This window comes from Labrus mixtus, chromosome 13 (genome assembly GCF_963584025.1).
Source record: "Labrus mixtus chromosome 13, fLabMix1.1, whole genome shotgun sequence".
NCBI classification, from domain to species: Eukaryota; Metazoa; Chordata; class Actinopteri; order Labriformes; family Labridae; genus Labrus; species Labrus mixtus.
The window spans coordinates 27,102,079-27,117,423 of record NC_083624.1 but is presented as its reverse complement, the minus strand read 5'-3'; the positions used below and the strand labels follow the sequence as shown (position 1 = coordinate 27,117,423).

Here is a 15,345-nt window from a genome sequence, read left to right as displayed (position 1 = left end):
GTGTTAGAAAAGGCCCAGAAAGCTGCATGAATTCATCTCTGTTTTTGTTGATTCTGCTCGACATCTTTCCTTCATGCTCTCACTCATGCTAACCTTGCTTTGACATCCTGACGCTGCTTTATTTTCATTTAACCATGTATATATTCATGTTAATAGAGAGTTAATAAAGATGACCTCTTTGAAGTGACATTTTCTGAATCTTCTTTCTGAGACCTCAGTAGGTGCTGTTTGTCCCTTTCTTCTTCCCGTAGTTTTGTAGTGTTTGTTGGTTGCTGTATGTCTGTGTGTACATTCATACCCCTCCTGTAGTTGGTTTCCATTCCTTCTTCTCCTTCATAGAGTGCAAAGAGAAGTCCCCTCTGTAGTTGTGTAGCACTGTTGTTGTTGTTTTGTGTGTGCATGTTTTGCGATGTTGTGTTTTTATCGGCACTCTGGAGGACAACAGAGAGAGGTGGGCAAGTTGCAGCTTAAACATAGTAAGTAAGCTGAGTGGACACGTTCAGTGTAGATGACTGTTAGTAAGCTGTTTCTCTTGATCATCCTGCTCTATGTGCTTCGGCTCTCGTATTGATTGACTTGGCATAAAGACTGCTGTGAGAGCTGTCTGGACTGTAGAGTGAGTCACGGCTGACGTCTCACTTTCTGAAGGCAGCAACCGAAGAAAACTCTGATTTAGGTTCAAAATGTCTTTTTAAACCAATGAGGTGCTATATGTAGTGCATTCCTGACCCTGTATACTTTATTAGTGTGTAAAGTTTAGCCGGTGAAATTTGCTGTGGAACATTATTAACTGAATGCTTTGAGAGTTCAATCAATATCAAATGTCAGTGTCTTTGAAATTTGGCATTTCTGTAGAGCTGCAAGTAATTCGATTTTCACTGTTTAATAATCTGCCCTTCATTTTCTCCATTAGTAGTTTAAATGTTTAGTCCCAATAATGGGAGAAGCTGACAGTTTCAAATGTATTTTTGTCCACCAGTAGCACAAAAACTAAAGATATTGAGTCTGAGATGAAATGAAACGAAAAGCACATTCTGACATTAAAAAAGCTGGAAACATTTAAAGCATTTGATTAAAAAATGACTTCAGATGAATTCTCCAATTCAACAAATACCACCCGTCTGAGATTTCAAGTGTAGAAAACAAATTCAAAGAGAGATTTTGCACAGATCTCCTGTAAAGTTCTTTTTTTTAAATCTATCTCCACTCACTTCTCCTTCTCCTCTCCTCTCGGGTTTTCGATGGACCTCGTACAGGAGTGGTTGCTAACAGTCCTCGTCTCTCTGCGTCCTCTGGTAACTCTCACGGGATGGTGAACGGTCAGAAGTCACTGGAGCTGTGCAGCCACAGTCCTGACGGCAGGCTGCCTTCCCCCCTCACCAGCCCGCTCCTCAACGACGCAGGCAGCGTTCGCACGGATGATGAAGACGAGGTTCGGAGAAAGGTTTGTTATCACATGGAGAGTTTCTCATGAAGAAAAACAGCAGTTCAAACTTAATGGAGTTGCTTTTTGTATCTTTTCTTGTTCCTTAAAGCTACTATTTAAAACAGAGGTTGACCTTGAATTCCTGTCCTGAGTATTCCTGAGTGATTTTTTTTTTTTTTTTTGAAGATTTACATTAAGATTTTGAAGTTTATTTCGAACAGGTGAAATAAATTATATTTATTTATTTTGTGATCAAGTAATAACAGGCTAAACTGTGAGATCTTTATAATAGTGTTTGTAGATGAGGGTAACAAGAGAGGAAGACATTTTCTTTTTTTTACATCGACCAAATCAATTGTTTTGACATCGACCAAATCAAGTTTGTATTTTTACAAGATAAGACAGGAAGCCTAAATAACTAAACACCAAACACAAGTTGGAGTTTCTCATAGTTTTGCTCACTCTCTTCCTCCTCTGTTGGTTTTTCTTCGCAGAGGTTCCCGACGGATCAAGCCTACTTCATCGCCAAGGAGCTGCTGACCACAGAGAGGACGTATGTGAAGGACCTGGAGGTGGTGACTGTGGTAAGAACACACCGAATCTGCCCGCCAACATGCTGCCCCGCTGTTTGTTTTCCTCTGTGCTGTCCTCTGGGGAGAAAAAAACATTGATTATTACGCTTAGCTGCTCCATCGCAGAGCGCCCGCCAACAACACACAGAGCCAAGCGGTGACACAGGGATATCCTGGCAGATGAGATTTCATTTTTTTCATTAATTCCCTGTACCCTCTGAAAAGCATTTATCCATCTCACTCATGGCTTTGAATGCTAAACTGTGTTTGTGTTTAAAGAGATACATCCAGCTCCCTGTTTCAGTCTGTTCTTTTGGATTTCACCGTCTGGGAACAAGCACACAGAGCATTTCATTAGACATTATCAGAAAGGAAATGTAGCAGAAAACAGGATATTAAACATGTTGCAGAGGGAAGAGGCTGCTCTAAAGCCTGCAGAAAATGCATCACTCTGTTTTTAAAAGGCTGTAGCTTTTTGTGTCTTGTTATTTTCAGAGAGGCCTTTCATGCATCTCATAAATATTTGGGTCGGCTCTTGTCCTCGCTCACTCTTTCCAGCTGCATGTGTACTGTCTCACTTTCTTACCCCCACTTTTCACATTTTGCTGCTGTCCGGTGGTGAAGTCATCAGAACAACAGCTGGCTCTTCTTCTCGAGCACTTCCAAAAGCTCTCTCTCTCTTTTTCCCATCACGTCAGCGAAACAAAGCTGTCCTATGTCTGCAACATGCAACGTTTGACTTCAGTCTGACTTAATGGAAGAAGGTGTTAAAGAGTGATTGGCTATTGATTCCTCCATTCATCCTCCAGCAATTAAAGGATTTAAGAGACGTCACAAGAGTGGAGCACAACAGCAGACACACAGATGAACGGCTTGTGTTAGTATCCTGCATGAACAGGGCATTGATCAGAGCTCCACAAGCCTGCACTGCATGCCTCTACAAGCTCAAGACCAGAAAATCAGGACCTGAGTCACGTGAGCATATGGAGAGAGGAAACCATTGCACTGCAGTTTGATACTTTTTACAGATTTTAAATCAAAGTTTCTTCAATTTTCTTTCATGGTTGCTTGAAACAGGAAAATAGTTTTACAGTCTCTGGAAAACACCTGTGGTATCCCTCGTTGAAGAGGGCTATCATAGTTTCCCTCTCATCTGCAAAGGGCTGATTCCAGCGAGCACTTTGTTTCAGATTCACCTTCATGAGTCTGTGTTTCAATTCCTTGGATCAGAGGGTCAAATATTTAGTTGCTATTTGCTCTTATTTTGAAGCCCACAGCTCAAACCAGAGAACATTAAGGTGCCATCCAATCATAAAGTTTATTTTGTTGTTGCTTTACATTAATAGAGATGTTCATGTGCTAAACTATTTACTGTATGTGCAGAGTTTGACACAGGAAGACTGTTTCCCTTTCATTTCTGCTGAGCTAAATAAATCTGAGTCTATGTTCTGCAACTAAGATTGAAGGCTACTTACAGTATGATCCAGTGTCTGATGTAAGTTAGAGATGCACTGATCCACTTTTTTTCAGTTCTGATCCGATTCCGATGCATATGTTGCGATACCAATAATGCCGAAAATGTGTCTTTAACCAGCTTTTTTTTTTTTTTTAAGTTGTTGGTATCAATACACAGAGCTGTAGTTAACCCTTAAAATGATTGAAGATGGAAATGGTTTGTGGTCGCTTCTTGAAGTTCAGTCTGGATGTCTTTAAAGTGAGACTGTGTGAGTTCAGAATGTTTGAAGTGCCCAACCATCTTTCTTTATCGGTAACATGGATCGGCGCCGTCAGTCTGATATCCTATATGTACATTACATCAATATCATACCTGGTACTGATATTAGATCGGGTCTGTCCCATCTCTAATATAATTATGTGTAATGTTGCAACTTGAAACCATCCATGCATGAAAAACTAAATATCTTCTTTATATCTTTTTATAAAACCGTTTTTCAAGCCTTTGTGTCTTGTTTTTTGTGTCTCAGTCTTTCCAGAGCGCTGTGGGACAGGATGAAGCCACTCCAGACTCCCTAAAGAACACCGTCCTCTCCACCTTCGAGCCGCTGCACAAGTTCCACACAGGTTTTCTCAGGGAGGTGGAGCAGAGGCTCGCACTGTGGTGAGACTTTTGTTTTTACTGCAAAACTGGAGAAAAAAAATAAATCTCTGCAGGCTGAAAAATATAACGGATGAGGAGCTGTTTTTTGTTTTAAGTCCAATGTATCACAATCCCAACCTCCTTTTTTATGAGTTTAATTGATATTACGTCTTAAATGGGGTATGACCCGGCCCCTTCACATGGCCCCCGAGAAGCTATCGTCTCCATGGCAACAGTCATGCTGCACCCCAGCCGGCCTTTTCTTGCCTGTGGGTTTCTGCTGTCTGATCTCCTTAACGATGTTGGGCTTTATCTTATATACAACACACACACACACACACACACACACACACACACACACACGCACACACAGACTTGCAGACAGTGAAGCATAAAGCGTGTCATTATTTACGGCTATTAACTGCAGACGTTTACAGTAGCATTTTAATTTCAGAGCCTATATGTGCCTGTCATCATCATTACTTCTAATTAAAGCTCAAAGTGATTCTTCAAATGAAAGCTCAGAGTGAAAAGAAGAACCAGCTCTACTGATAAGAACCACATTCAAATGAGAATGCAAATCATCCAGCACTACATGTGTCTCTTCTTTAGCCTTGTATATTTCAATGTTATGTAGAACCTTAGTTGTTGTGAGCAGGATTAGAAAGCTGTTTGTCACAGATTAGGAAGTTTTAAAGACTGGATATGTTTCCCTACAGTGACTGTCTAAATGCTGACCCATATTAATACAGATTCTGAATGAATCCAGTAATGGCAGCTCATTATTTCTGCTCACTGTATGGGGAAAGTCTTACTCAAGGGAGACACCTGCTGGTGGATCTGGGTTTTTTTCTTCCTGTTTTTAAAGATCCATGTGCAACTAAAACTTAGACTGATTTTTTTCTTGAATAATGAATCGTATCAGAGGAATCAATTATCTCTTAAGTGCCTCTATGTAGCTCAGTCAATTACTTCAACAATATCTGCATAATGATTCAGAGTTTAAAAGTGGCTGTTGTTTTGTTTGTTTTAGGGAAGGGCGCTCCAACGCTCACATAAAAGGAGACTACCAGCGCATTGGAGATGTGATGCTGAAGAACCTACAAGGCTTAAAGGTGAGAATACTACTTAATGTTTATCTGATAACATAATGATAGAATACAGATTCATGTGCACCATCTTTAAACTTCTCCGCACAGCCCCTGTCTGCAAACCTTCACAGACAGTCTGAAGTTCTGCTGGAGCTGGAGAAGGCGTGCAGGGTGTCCCGCAGGTTGGAGGGTCTCTGCAGGGACTTTGAGCTGCAGAAGGTCTGCTACGTCCCCCTCAATGTCTTCATTCTGCGGCCTCTGCACCGCCTCATCCACTACAAGCAGATCCTGGAGCGTCTGTGCAAACACTACCCTGCTACTCATGTGGACTTCAGGGACTGCAGAGGTACTGATCTCAGGCCAGTTTATCAATAAATCACATTGAGGTGTTCTGGTGGTCTATCCCCTTTAATCTCTTCCCCCTGGTTGGTCTGCAGCTGCTCTGGCAGACGTGTCTGAGGTGGTGGAGCTTCTCCAGGGAAGCCTGATCAAGATGGAGAACTTCCAGAAGCTTCTGGAGCTAAAGAAGGATTTGATTGGCGTTGACAATCTAGTTGTCCCTGGTCGGGTGGGTCTAAAGCTTGAAAGACTTGAACAAAAACTGTTTTCATCTATCTGACTCCATGTGTGTGTTTTTGTTTAATGTGAGAAGCAAATGTATAATTTCTTTTTTCCTTTTCTCAGGAGTTCATCAGGTTAGGTTGTCTCAGCAAACTGTCTGGAAAAGGCCTACAGCAACGAATGTTTTTCCTGGTAAAACTCACTTTTTCAAAATAACATCATCGTCACTAATTCTCCAATGTCATTGGAAAGATAATCATCATTTCATCCCTTCCAGCTTTACATTCCTCAGATGGTGTTAGCAGACGTTAGTAATATGCCTGTTTTAAAGGAGGCTTTAGTGTGGAAGTACAGTATATGTAGTGGAGAAGTGAGCTGCCATTGGTTTGAATAATGTCCCTGTTGTTATGACACGTTGTTTGTGCTTCTTTGGATTTATTTATTGGATAAAATCGAAGATTAAACAAACGATCGACCCAGTGGCATTTGGTTTGACAGACTGTTGATTCTCTGTCCCTCCCTGTCTTCCTTGCGACAGTTCAACGACGTTATTTTGTACACGAGTCGAGGGATGACGGGGACCAATCAGTTCAAAGTGCACGGCCAGCTGCCTCTGAATGGCATGACAGTAAGTAGTGCGTCCCTCCATTGAACACAAAGTGTTTCAAACCGCTGTCACCAGTTTGTCATTACAGCAAATGAGCCGCCTCAAACAGCTGAAGAGCGGCTCTGTTGGCATCTGACACACACACACACAACAACTAACTACACATGTCCTTCTCTCTCACTTCCTTTTCATCTTCTCCCTCCCTCGTCCTCTCCCTTTCTGTCTATTTCTGTCCTCGCTGTCCCAGATACGGCTGCTCTCTAATGTTTTTTCTGTGTCTCTGTGTTCAGATCAGAGAGAGTGAGGATGAGTGGGGGGTGCCGCACGCCTTCACTCTGGTTGCAGAGCGGCAGTCGGTGGTGGTGGCAGCAAGGTAGGAACAGTGGTTGTGAGCTAACAGACACCTTGTACCTTGACTTTAAATAAACCCAAAGTGGTCACACATTTTCTTCTGTCAGGAGCTTTTTATTGAGAAAAATGCATTCAACTCAGAACAGATGAAGTTGAGTTCTCACAATGAATGAAAAAAAGACATGCAGCCAACTGAACACTTTAAGCAGAGAGTGTTTAATTCACTCTCTGAAATCTTCTTCAGCTGCAAAAATATTTGTGTGCTCATCTAGGTCTCTTTCAAACAATCCATGTAGCTCACAGTATCATGCTTCAGGAGGAAAGCCATTCTTTTAAAGACTGTCTTTGCCTCTCAGGCTTTATGGAGTCAAGTGACTGTTCAGGTTCAGGTTACTTTATTTGTACCCACAGGTAGATTTGTTTTCAGGCAGCTACATTGACATGACAGATGTAACAAGGAACAACACATCACAGAGAGAAACTATTTCAAACTTTCTAAACATAATAATAAAACAAAATAAAATGTATAAAAATGATAGCAGTGTTCAAGGTTCCACCAATCAGGACGTATAGGAGACAGAACCTCAACCAATAAGATCAATATAAACACAAATAAAGAATCTCTTCAGCCGGGATGAACACAAGTTTTGTACATAAATACATAAATGAGTCTGTGGAAACAATGCTGTTTCTGTACCGCTTTGGTTGGATTCAAACCCAGGCCGCCCGCTTGGAGAACTACAGCCTTTGTACATGATCTGATCCAGATTTTTTTATAGAGTCCAATCACCTCATTTATGTTCAATGTTCAATACATTTTGGTCTGCTGGATGGATATGAGGTTCAAATACAAGACAAGAGATTCCACCACATATTTAAGTCACTTCTTTCAGTTTGACAGATCAGAAAAGGAATCTCTCTGCAGCCTTCAAATTCACAATTTACTGATTCCATCAATGAGCAAATGAATGAGGAGACACTTGGACTTACATGGATCCAGCTCGTGACACTTTATTTAGTGGACTTCTCCAAACCACCAGGCTTTCCGACTGTTACTAATGATGGGATCTGCTGAGTACTAAACATTTCTATGGTTTTTTTTGTTCACTTTAGTTCACTTAAAGAGATGGAGAAGTGGATGGAGGACATACAGGGGGCGATAGAGATGGCAAAAACCAGCAATGGGCCTTCATCTGATATTCTCTCCAGCAACCTTACAGACAGCAACAGTAAGTGAACACACGAACATATGAAGTCTAATATATAACACAACAAGAAGTGAGAAATAAACACTGAATGAACAGTGAGTTTCAGAAATTACATTTTTATTTAATTAAAATAAAAAGAGTGCTATGATTTGTGAGCTGACACTATCTTGTGTTTGAGCGCCCTCCTCCCCCTCATCACCCTGCTCATTATCTAGCAGTAACCACCTCCTGACTTTCCCAGAATGCCCTGAGGACTCCTTGGTGGAGGCGGAGTCTGAGGACGACATAACAGCGCCGCACACCTCGTTGGACAAGCCCACCCCTCATCGTGGTAACACCATGGTGCACGTGTGCTGGCACAGGAACACCAGTGTGTCCATGGTGGACTTTAGCGTAGCTGTGGAGGTACCGGCCCAAAAACCTCGGCACTCAAACCTCCGACCTGCCTCTTGTGCCCCTGCCTCACTGTTTTCTTTCTCTGTGTCCGAGTGTGTGCTGTGTTTCTTAACTCACCTTTATGATCTCTCTGTGGGAACAGTATCCTCATGAGCTGCACTCTGGCATAGAAACTATATTTAACTGTGGTTATATAAACATATACTGTGGTTAACAGAATGTTGTAGATGATTTGATCAAATGAACGGGAAAGACTGTAAGGCCCATTTTATGATTTTTTTTTAAACACTTTTTTTATTATTTGAAATAAAAAATGGATGCAATCAGATTTAGAAAATGAAAAAAATATTCTTTAGGTGAAAAAATGCACTTTAAAAATGCCATTTGTGACATCATCATTTAGTATTTTTATCATTATTTGAGTCAGTGATTTTCTACCTGAGGTCAGAGTCTTCAGCCGCCCTTTTCAATTAACCCCTACTGATGCAAAACATTTTCTTTTTTAAACTGCAGTGACTATTGGAAACACAACATTGAATTTCCATCACCTTTTTAATTGATACAACGAATCTGTGAGCCGACAGATGTTGAATGACATATAGAGCAGTTATTGAGCTGCATTATCACAAAACATTTGTCTTATTTCTAACCCTGTGATGAATATTCATACTCATCCTCTTTTCCTCTGTGAGCTGCCTGCTGGGGATGAAACATGTATGAGAGCAGTGAGAGTGAATAAATATAGTATCATGCTCAAGTCATTACACATGTTAGTAAAGCTACAGAGAGCTGCAGAGTCAGATAATAGTATGCTATAAGTTCATCAGGATGAGATACTGTACTCTCTCATTTACACATTTTTATTTGCTTACATTACTATGACAATAATATGAATTATAGAATCTAAATATGTGATGTCCTGCTTGTTCTCACTAGCAGGTGATGCAATACACAGTGGCTTTGCAGTTAAGCAGTTGTTAAACAGATGACAGGATGCTGATGCTCGTTCTAATGTTAGGAATAAAAAAAAGCTTGTAAGAGAAACAGCTCAACGTGGTACCTTTAAACTTTTTTTTAAAACACATTTTTCTACATGAACTGCAAAAAAAGAAATAAAAAATGTGCCTTATGGACTTTCCTTTACACTTTTTTAGTATTATGTATATTAGATAAGTATTTGTCTGAAGTATTCAAAGTTGTTGCTGAGGATACTGCTCCTTCCCTCTTTTGCAGTAACCTTTGTGATGTCCTTCTCTAACCTTAAAAACTGTTTTTTTCTTTGTGCTTTTGCCCGTATTCTCCTCCCCTGGCACTTGAAATCACAGATTGTTTAAAAATAGAGAGATAGTGGTAGTATGTACATGTGCTTAATATCTCGCTCTCACAGCCCTGTTTAAGTTCTGCTCTTCCTCTGTGGTTGTAACAACGTCCTCTTCACAGCCGGGACACACCGTCAGCCTTCCTGTCTCTCCCTGTCACTGCATGCTTTTGTTTCACCTACTCAGTCTGTGTTTCTGTCCTCCCCTCCCTGTCTCTTTCTCTCTCTCTTTGTCTCTCTCTCTTTTTCCCATGCGTCTGTGCGTTGCTCCGTGGTAGAGGACCCTAGTCCAGTCAGTGAGAATAAGGCCCCCCCAGTGGGGCCCCCCAGTGGCCAGGGACCAGTGCCTCTGTCTGTTATCTGCTGGTACCGTGTTCAGAGTCTCTCCTTTAGTGAATCCTGCACAAGTCTAGAGGTAAAGGAGCCAGGCAGACAGGAGAGGCCCTGTGGTGTTGTTTACTTCAACATAGGAAAATAAGTGAATGCTCTCTTATATACATATTCTCAAAACCAGAAATAATTACAAGATAAAGTATCTGAACAGTTGCATTATAAGTTTATATTTTAATCATAAAAGATAAGAAAAATAACTGTTCAGCTGATTTTATTTTAAATTTAGAAGATTAGCATGAGGGATACATGAATACATGTATGACTTGTTAGAGTTTATATTTTAGTTAATATAAAAACTCACCAAGAAATGTCCAAAACCAACATTGTGTCTCATTATCTTCTGACTACTGTACCTTGTCTGTTGCCCTCAAGCCTTGATGCTCCTATGAAGAGAGAATGTTCAAAGTCATTTCTTATTAAAACATTTTGTCAGTAGTAGAAGTGGGACAAAATATAAAATAATAAAAGACAATATTTGTAAGCCTGACTTGTGTGATACAAACATCAAATCGCTGGTGTCAAATATCAATATATTTATTTAAAGATACAGCTCACTGAACAGATCTCCCTGTCAGTTTGACTCAGCGTTTCACCACTTCATGACTCGTTATGGTGGCACTTGTTACATGAATGAGAGTAAAACAAACAGAAGTTAATTTGTCAGGTCGCCTTTGAAAAAGAGCTCTATGATCTCAATGGTAAAATAAAGGTTCAAAGGTTGAATAAAAAGATAAATAAAATAAAATAATTGGCCAAAGCAGTTGACAGAGAGATAAATGAAGAAGAAGAAGTCACTCTGGATAAAGTTGGTCAGCAGTGAAAAGAAGTTAAGGTGAAGTGTGACAGGAAGAGAAAGTGACACCACATTACAGTAAATACATGAATCCTGATGAAGCTTTTTGGGGTATTATATATTCTTCGGGTTAATCAGATATTGTGATATATCTTCATATTATTCTCTTGCAATGTGTAAATTTTCGCAGAAGCACTGTATTGTGATACAGTTATTGTTGGCCATGTATCGTATAGTATTGCGTTACTCTGGTAATCTCACCTCTACTTAGTAGTGTTGAAGCTTTGAGCAGATATTTTTAAATGTAGTGGTATATTTGTTATTCTTAAAGATAAACTACAGTCCATGTAATAATGGAACATGTCCCTCAGCTCTACAGTGTGCACAACAATTAAACCCTATGGTACAAAGGTGTCTTCTATATGAGGCTTTGGATGCACAGACTTGAGTCTAATGTTGGTTTTGGGCTTTTCACAGTCATTTGAGAACATGAAGGAAATCTAGAATAACACCAGACTTGACCTTTAGTTTGATGAATCCTTCTACATTAAAGTCAACTGCACTTTTAGGGTCTTAATCATGTTTGTGAGTCGGTAAAGTTTTGGATTTCAGAGTACTTGTTTTTTGATTATTTCAGAATCAGCTGTCAGGAAACTTACTGAGGAAGTTCAAGAACAGCAACGGCTGGCAGAAGCTGTGGGTGGTCTTCACCAACTTCAGCCTGTTCTTCTACAAATCCCATCAGGTGATGAACGTTCACTTTCCGCTCCATTTGTCCTGCAAACTCATCCTGACCTCTCCCACGTTCATTCCTCTCCTCACGCTGTAACCGTGTTTACCCTCCCCTAAACTTAAAAGCATCACATATCTGTGCAGAATGTCAAATCTGTGTGCTATGATACAAGTTCACAGGCTTTCCCAGGTCGTTTTTCACGTCGTGTTTTATTTGAGCTGGCTGCCTTTTGGCTAGAGATACTTCCATTTTTACATTTCCATAACAAGTAAGGCTAAGTTTCTTCAACCAAGCAAATCACTTGAAATCAATACAAAAGCATGTGTAAAACTTAAAAAGCATGTTAAAGAAACTAAAGGTCCGGACTAAAGTCAAATAGAAACAACAGATCTCTGTAAAAGCGTTTTTTCACTCTGTGATACTTTTATTCAACTTCTGCTCAACTAAACGGTACTACATTCACTTACTGGTATCCTTAAGATTTAGATTCACAATGAAACAAAATCATATGGTAATATTATCCCTGGGGTTCCCATCATTACAGCACAGCAGTGTCATGTTGGGGCTCAGTATTATGTTTCAGGTGTCTGAGAGTTCTTAACTATCAAATAAGTTTACAAAAAGCACAACAATATTTCCAAGAATGAAAGCAGATTTGTGTGGCATGATTTAGCTTTTTTTTTGTCTTTCCTTATCCGTTCCTCATGAACAACCTGTAGATTTATCTTGTTGCGCTTTGAGGGGATCCTGCTCCTGGGTTCAGAGCCACAGGACTAAACTAACTAACTCTTTAAAAGTAGTGAAACTTAGCTCCACCTTAACAAGTAGTTCTATAATAAATGTTTCCTTAACAGGAGCAATTATTCCAGAATAAATAGTTTGATTTTTTTTTTTGTCTTTTCGGTAGATTTAGCTGAAAACAATTTGTCATATTAACTTGAACGTGGTTTTAAATGGCGGGCGTTTAGGTGTAACAGGGAATTTTTAAGTTTTACTTTTAGTTTTGGCCACCTTTGCTGAAGAAAAGATTTTGCATGTTGCATGTTTTTTTTCTGCTCTGCTGAATTTTGAAATCATCTTTTTTTTTTTTTATTTATCCCATATTGTTCTTGTAATTATTTACAAAAGAAACTAATTTCAATGTTTTTTTAAAGATTTGTGTTTTGTGGCTTTTTCCTTTATTTTGAGCAGGTCGGACTTGAACCCGGTTTGGAGGAGCCTCTGTACATAGGGCACGACCTAAGGCCTGGCCATCAGAGCCTCCATACATTTAAAAACAGGTTCAAGTCTTTGTTTTCTCTTTCCTCAGGATGACTATCCTCTGGCCAGCCTCCCTCTGCTGGGTTACTCCGTCACCATCCCGACAGACTCTGAAAACATTCACAAAGACTACGTTTTCAAACTGCATTTCAAGTCCCACGTCTACTACTTCAGATCAGAGAGTGAATACACATTCGAGAGGTAAAGAGCCATATCATCCGCATACACGTTGACTCAAATTCCCTTTTTTCTGGATGTCAGAGGTTTGATGAAGCTTGTTCTTTGCCTGCAGGTGGATGGAGGTCATCCGCAGTGCCACGCTCAAATCCAGTGGTGCTCGCCTCCTAAACAGCAAAGAGTCCCACGCTCTTTGATTCCTTCCTACATGCCATCTCCCTAGGGTGGCTCTGACCTGCCCCTGTTGTCCTCCGGGACTCTTTGCTTTTTTCTTTTCTACACATATCTGGGACATTTGTACACGTGTCCATGCACATTTGGTGCTTTTTAATGCTTTAATGGTGACATGTCCGCTGGTTTAGACTGCATCAGAGACTGCATTTTTTGGCATTTCTACTCTCAACTCTGAAACCTCTTTTTAAAGGATGTCATTTTATACTGTTTTTTAATGGTCTGAACCACTTCCTATCTTTCTGATTTGACATGTTGTTATTGGTTCTTTCTACAGCAGGATCATGTTCATGTAGATACCCAGATTTCTCTCTTAGAAGCTTAAACTATCACTGCATTGTCATCACGTTTGTCAACCTTTTTTTCTTTTCATGACAAACTGCTGCTTTGAAAATGTCCCGCAACTTCAGTGCCAAACTGTTTATATCAATGTCCTGGACTTTTTAATGCTATTTTGTGAATTTGAGGAGCGTCTCCTGTACTGTAAACTATGACATTTTAAACCACATTAAACAGACCACCTTTAACATTAGTGTTCCTGGCCCAGCACAATGGGTTCTTGTTTTTAAACACACACTAAAAAAAGAGGCGTTCAAAACTATGAAATTATTTTATTGTATTATTGACATAACCGAGGATTGATCACAATGTGGCCAGGGGTAGCTGCCATCACAGTTGAAGACCATTTCAAGTCAATACTCTGTTGTAAGAATATGTTTAAGACCCTTTTTTAATGACCTAAAGTTCCTCTACAGCTGTGAGAGAAAACCAGAGACATGTTCATAATCCCTGTGTTATGAAGCTGAGTGGATTGGAAAGCTTTAAAAAGAATACATGTGAAGAAACAAAAGAGAAACTTTCAGTTCCAAGGTGCCGCTGCCCTCACTCTGCCCGGCTGCCTCCTGTACACAGACACCAGATTCTTACCAAGTGAATGGAAATATGCATTTTGATGGCGTTTAGCAGTAAATCAAGTGAAGTGGAAAACCTCAGTTCTACTCAGAGTTGCAGCGTGTTTTCCACATAACAGAGAGCTCTTTGGAAATGAAAGCAATAAAAATCATATTCAAACTCAGATTTGTGTCTCTGTTTTTTTTTTTTAATTCCTTCTTTTTTTTAACCTCAAGAAGCAAAAGGAATGCTTTCAAATGTTGATGTTGATCTCAAATGTCTTCCTCAAGGCAGTTCTCCAGTGTGTTTACAGCTGTGACCTACAGAGGGCATCATAGATCAAGCCTTTAACATACAGGTGTCTGTGCGTTAGTGTAAAGTGACTCATGAAATAAGAGGGCGATGTGATGAAGCCTCGATTATTTTTAGAAGTATTCTCCCTGCCAAAATATAAAACGATGTCTTTTAAAAAAAAGAAAAAATCTGCATCTAGCAAAACATGACAACAAGGAGGAATGTGCATGTACCAGCATATAAAACAACATCAATACATCAGCTTTATACATGTAAAATAAATCATAACGTGTGCCAGAACTGCTTGGGTGTACACTTCTGTTTGTTATTTAGCTTTAAAGCATCAGAAAAATGATGAATATTCATCATTTCTTTTGACTTAAAACGAGAGTAGTAACAAAATACATGAAGTAAACATGCAAAACAATTAAATAGAGTATACAGCCTCTACAGATACGAGTGTGTGGAGACTTCAATGGGACTTTTTTTTAGAATAAAGATGATTGTTCCATGTGTCTATAAAATACATCAACATGAAATACTAAAAGAAATCACACACCAAATAAAGGAAAAAGTCATTGTTTTTACTTCCCGATAGCCTCTGATTTGTATGTTCAGTATATGAGTCTGAGCAGAAAGAGAAATGTGATCTGTTGTTAAAAGATAAACCATACTTTCTCTGTTTCTCTTTTCTGTTTCTCTGTGTGTGGCATTGAGCTAAACAATAAGTTTATTCAGGGGTCAGGATGAACAATGGGGGTAGAAACACGCTATCCAGATTTGTGAGTTTTTGTGCTGAAAGGAAAATATTTATTCAGTCATTCCCACTGCATGAAGTTGCTGTCCAAAGTCCAGCCCCAGCCACTCACACACAGCAGTGGGATGGTGTTTAAGCCGGTAAGGGGCGGAGTTCTCCGGCGAGGCAAACAGATTATACACCTCCTG

General features: G+C 39.8%; 1 protein-coding gene across 2 annotated transcripts in view; it reads left to right on the top strand.

Moving 5' to 3' along the window:
- LOC132987453 (FERM, ARHGEF and pleckstrin domain-containing protein 1-like) overlaps positions 1-14,290 on the top strand; it is a 58,189-nt gene extending 43,899 nt beyond the window's left edge. Inside the window, exons 14-27 of one of the 2 annotated variants that reach the window (XM_061054536.1) lie at positions 1,257-1,444; positions 1,921-2,010; positions 3,984-4,117; positions 5,130-5,211; positions 5,296-5,533; positions 5,625-5,755; positions 5,872-5,940; positions 6,287-6,376; positions 6,646-6,728; positions 7,820-7,935; positions 9,907-10,043; positions 11,452-11,559; positions 12,857-13,008; positions 13,100-14,290. In XM_061054536.1, the coding sequence (XP_060910519.1) occupies positions 1,257-1,444; positions 1,921-2,010; positions 3,984-4,117; positions 5,130-5,211; positions 5,296-5,533; positions 5,625-5,755; positions 5,872-5,940; positions 6,287-6,376; positions 6,646-6,728; positions 7,820-7,935; positions 9,907-10,043; positions 11,452-11,559; positions 12,857-13,008; positions 13,100-13,181 (1,700 nt within the window). In that variant the 3' untranslated portion in view covers positions 13,182-14,290. Of the gene's footprint in view, positions 1-1,256; positions 1,445-1,920; positions 2,011-3,983; positions 4,118-5,129; positions 5,212-5,295; positions 5,534-5,624; positions 5,756-5,871; positions 5,941-6,286; positions 6,377-6,645; positions 6,729-7,819; positions 7,936-8,155; positions 8,320-9,906; positions 10,044-11,451; positions 11,560-12,856; positions 13,009-13,099 lie in introns of both variants that reach the window. The other variant, XM_061054535.1, reaches the window with a different exon arrangement.
- The last annotated feature ends 1,055 nt before the right edge of the window (positions 14,291-15,345 follow it).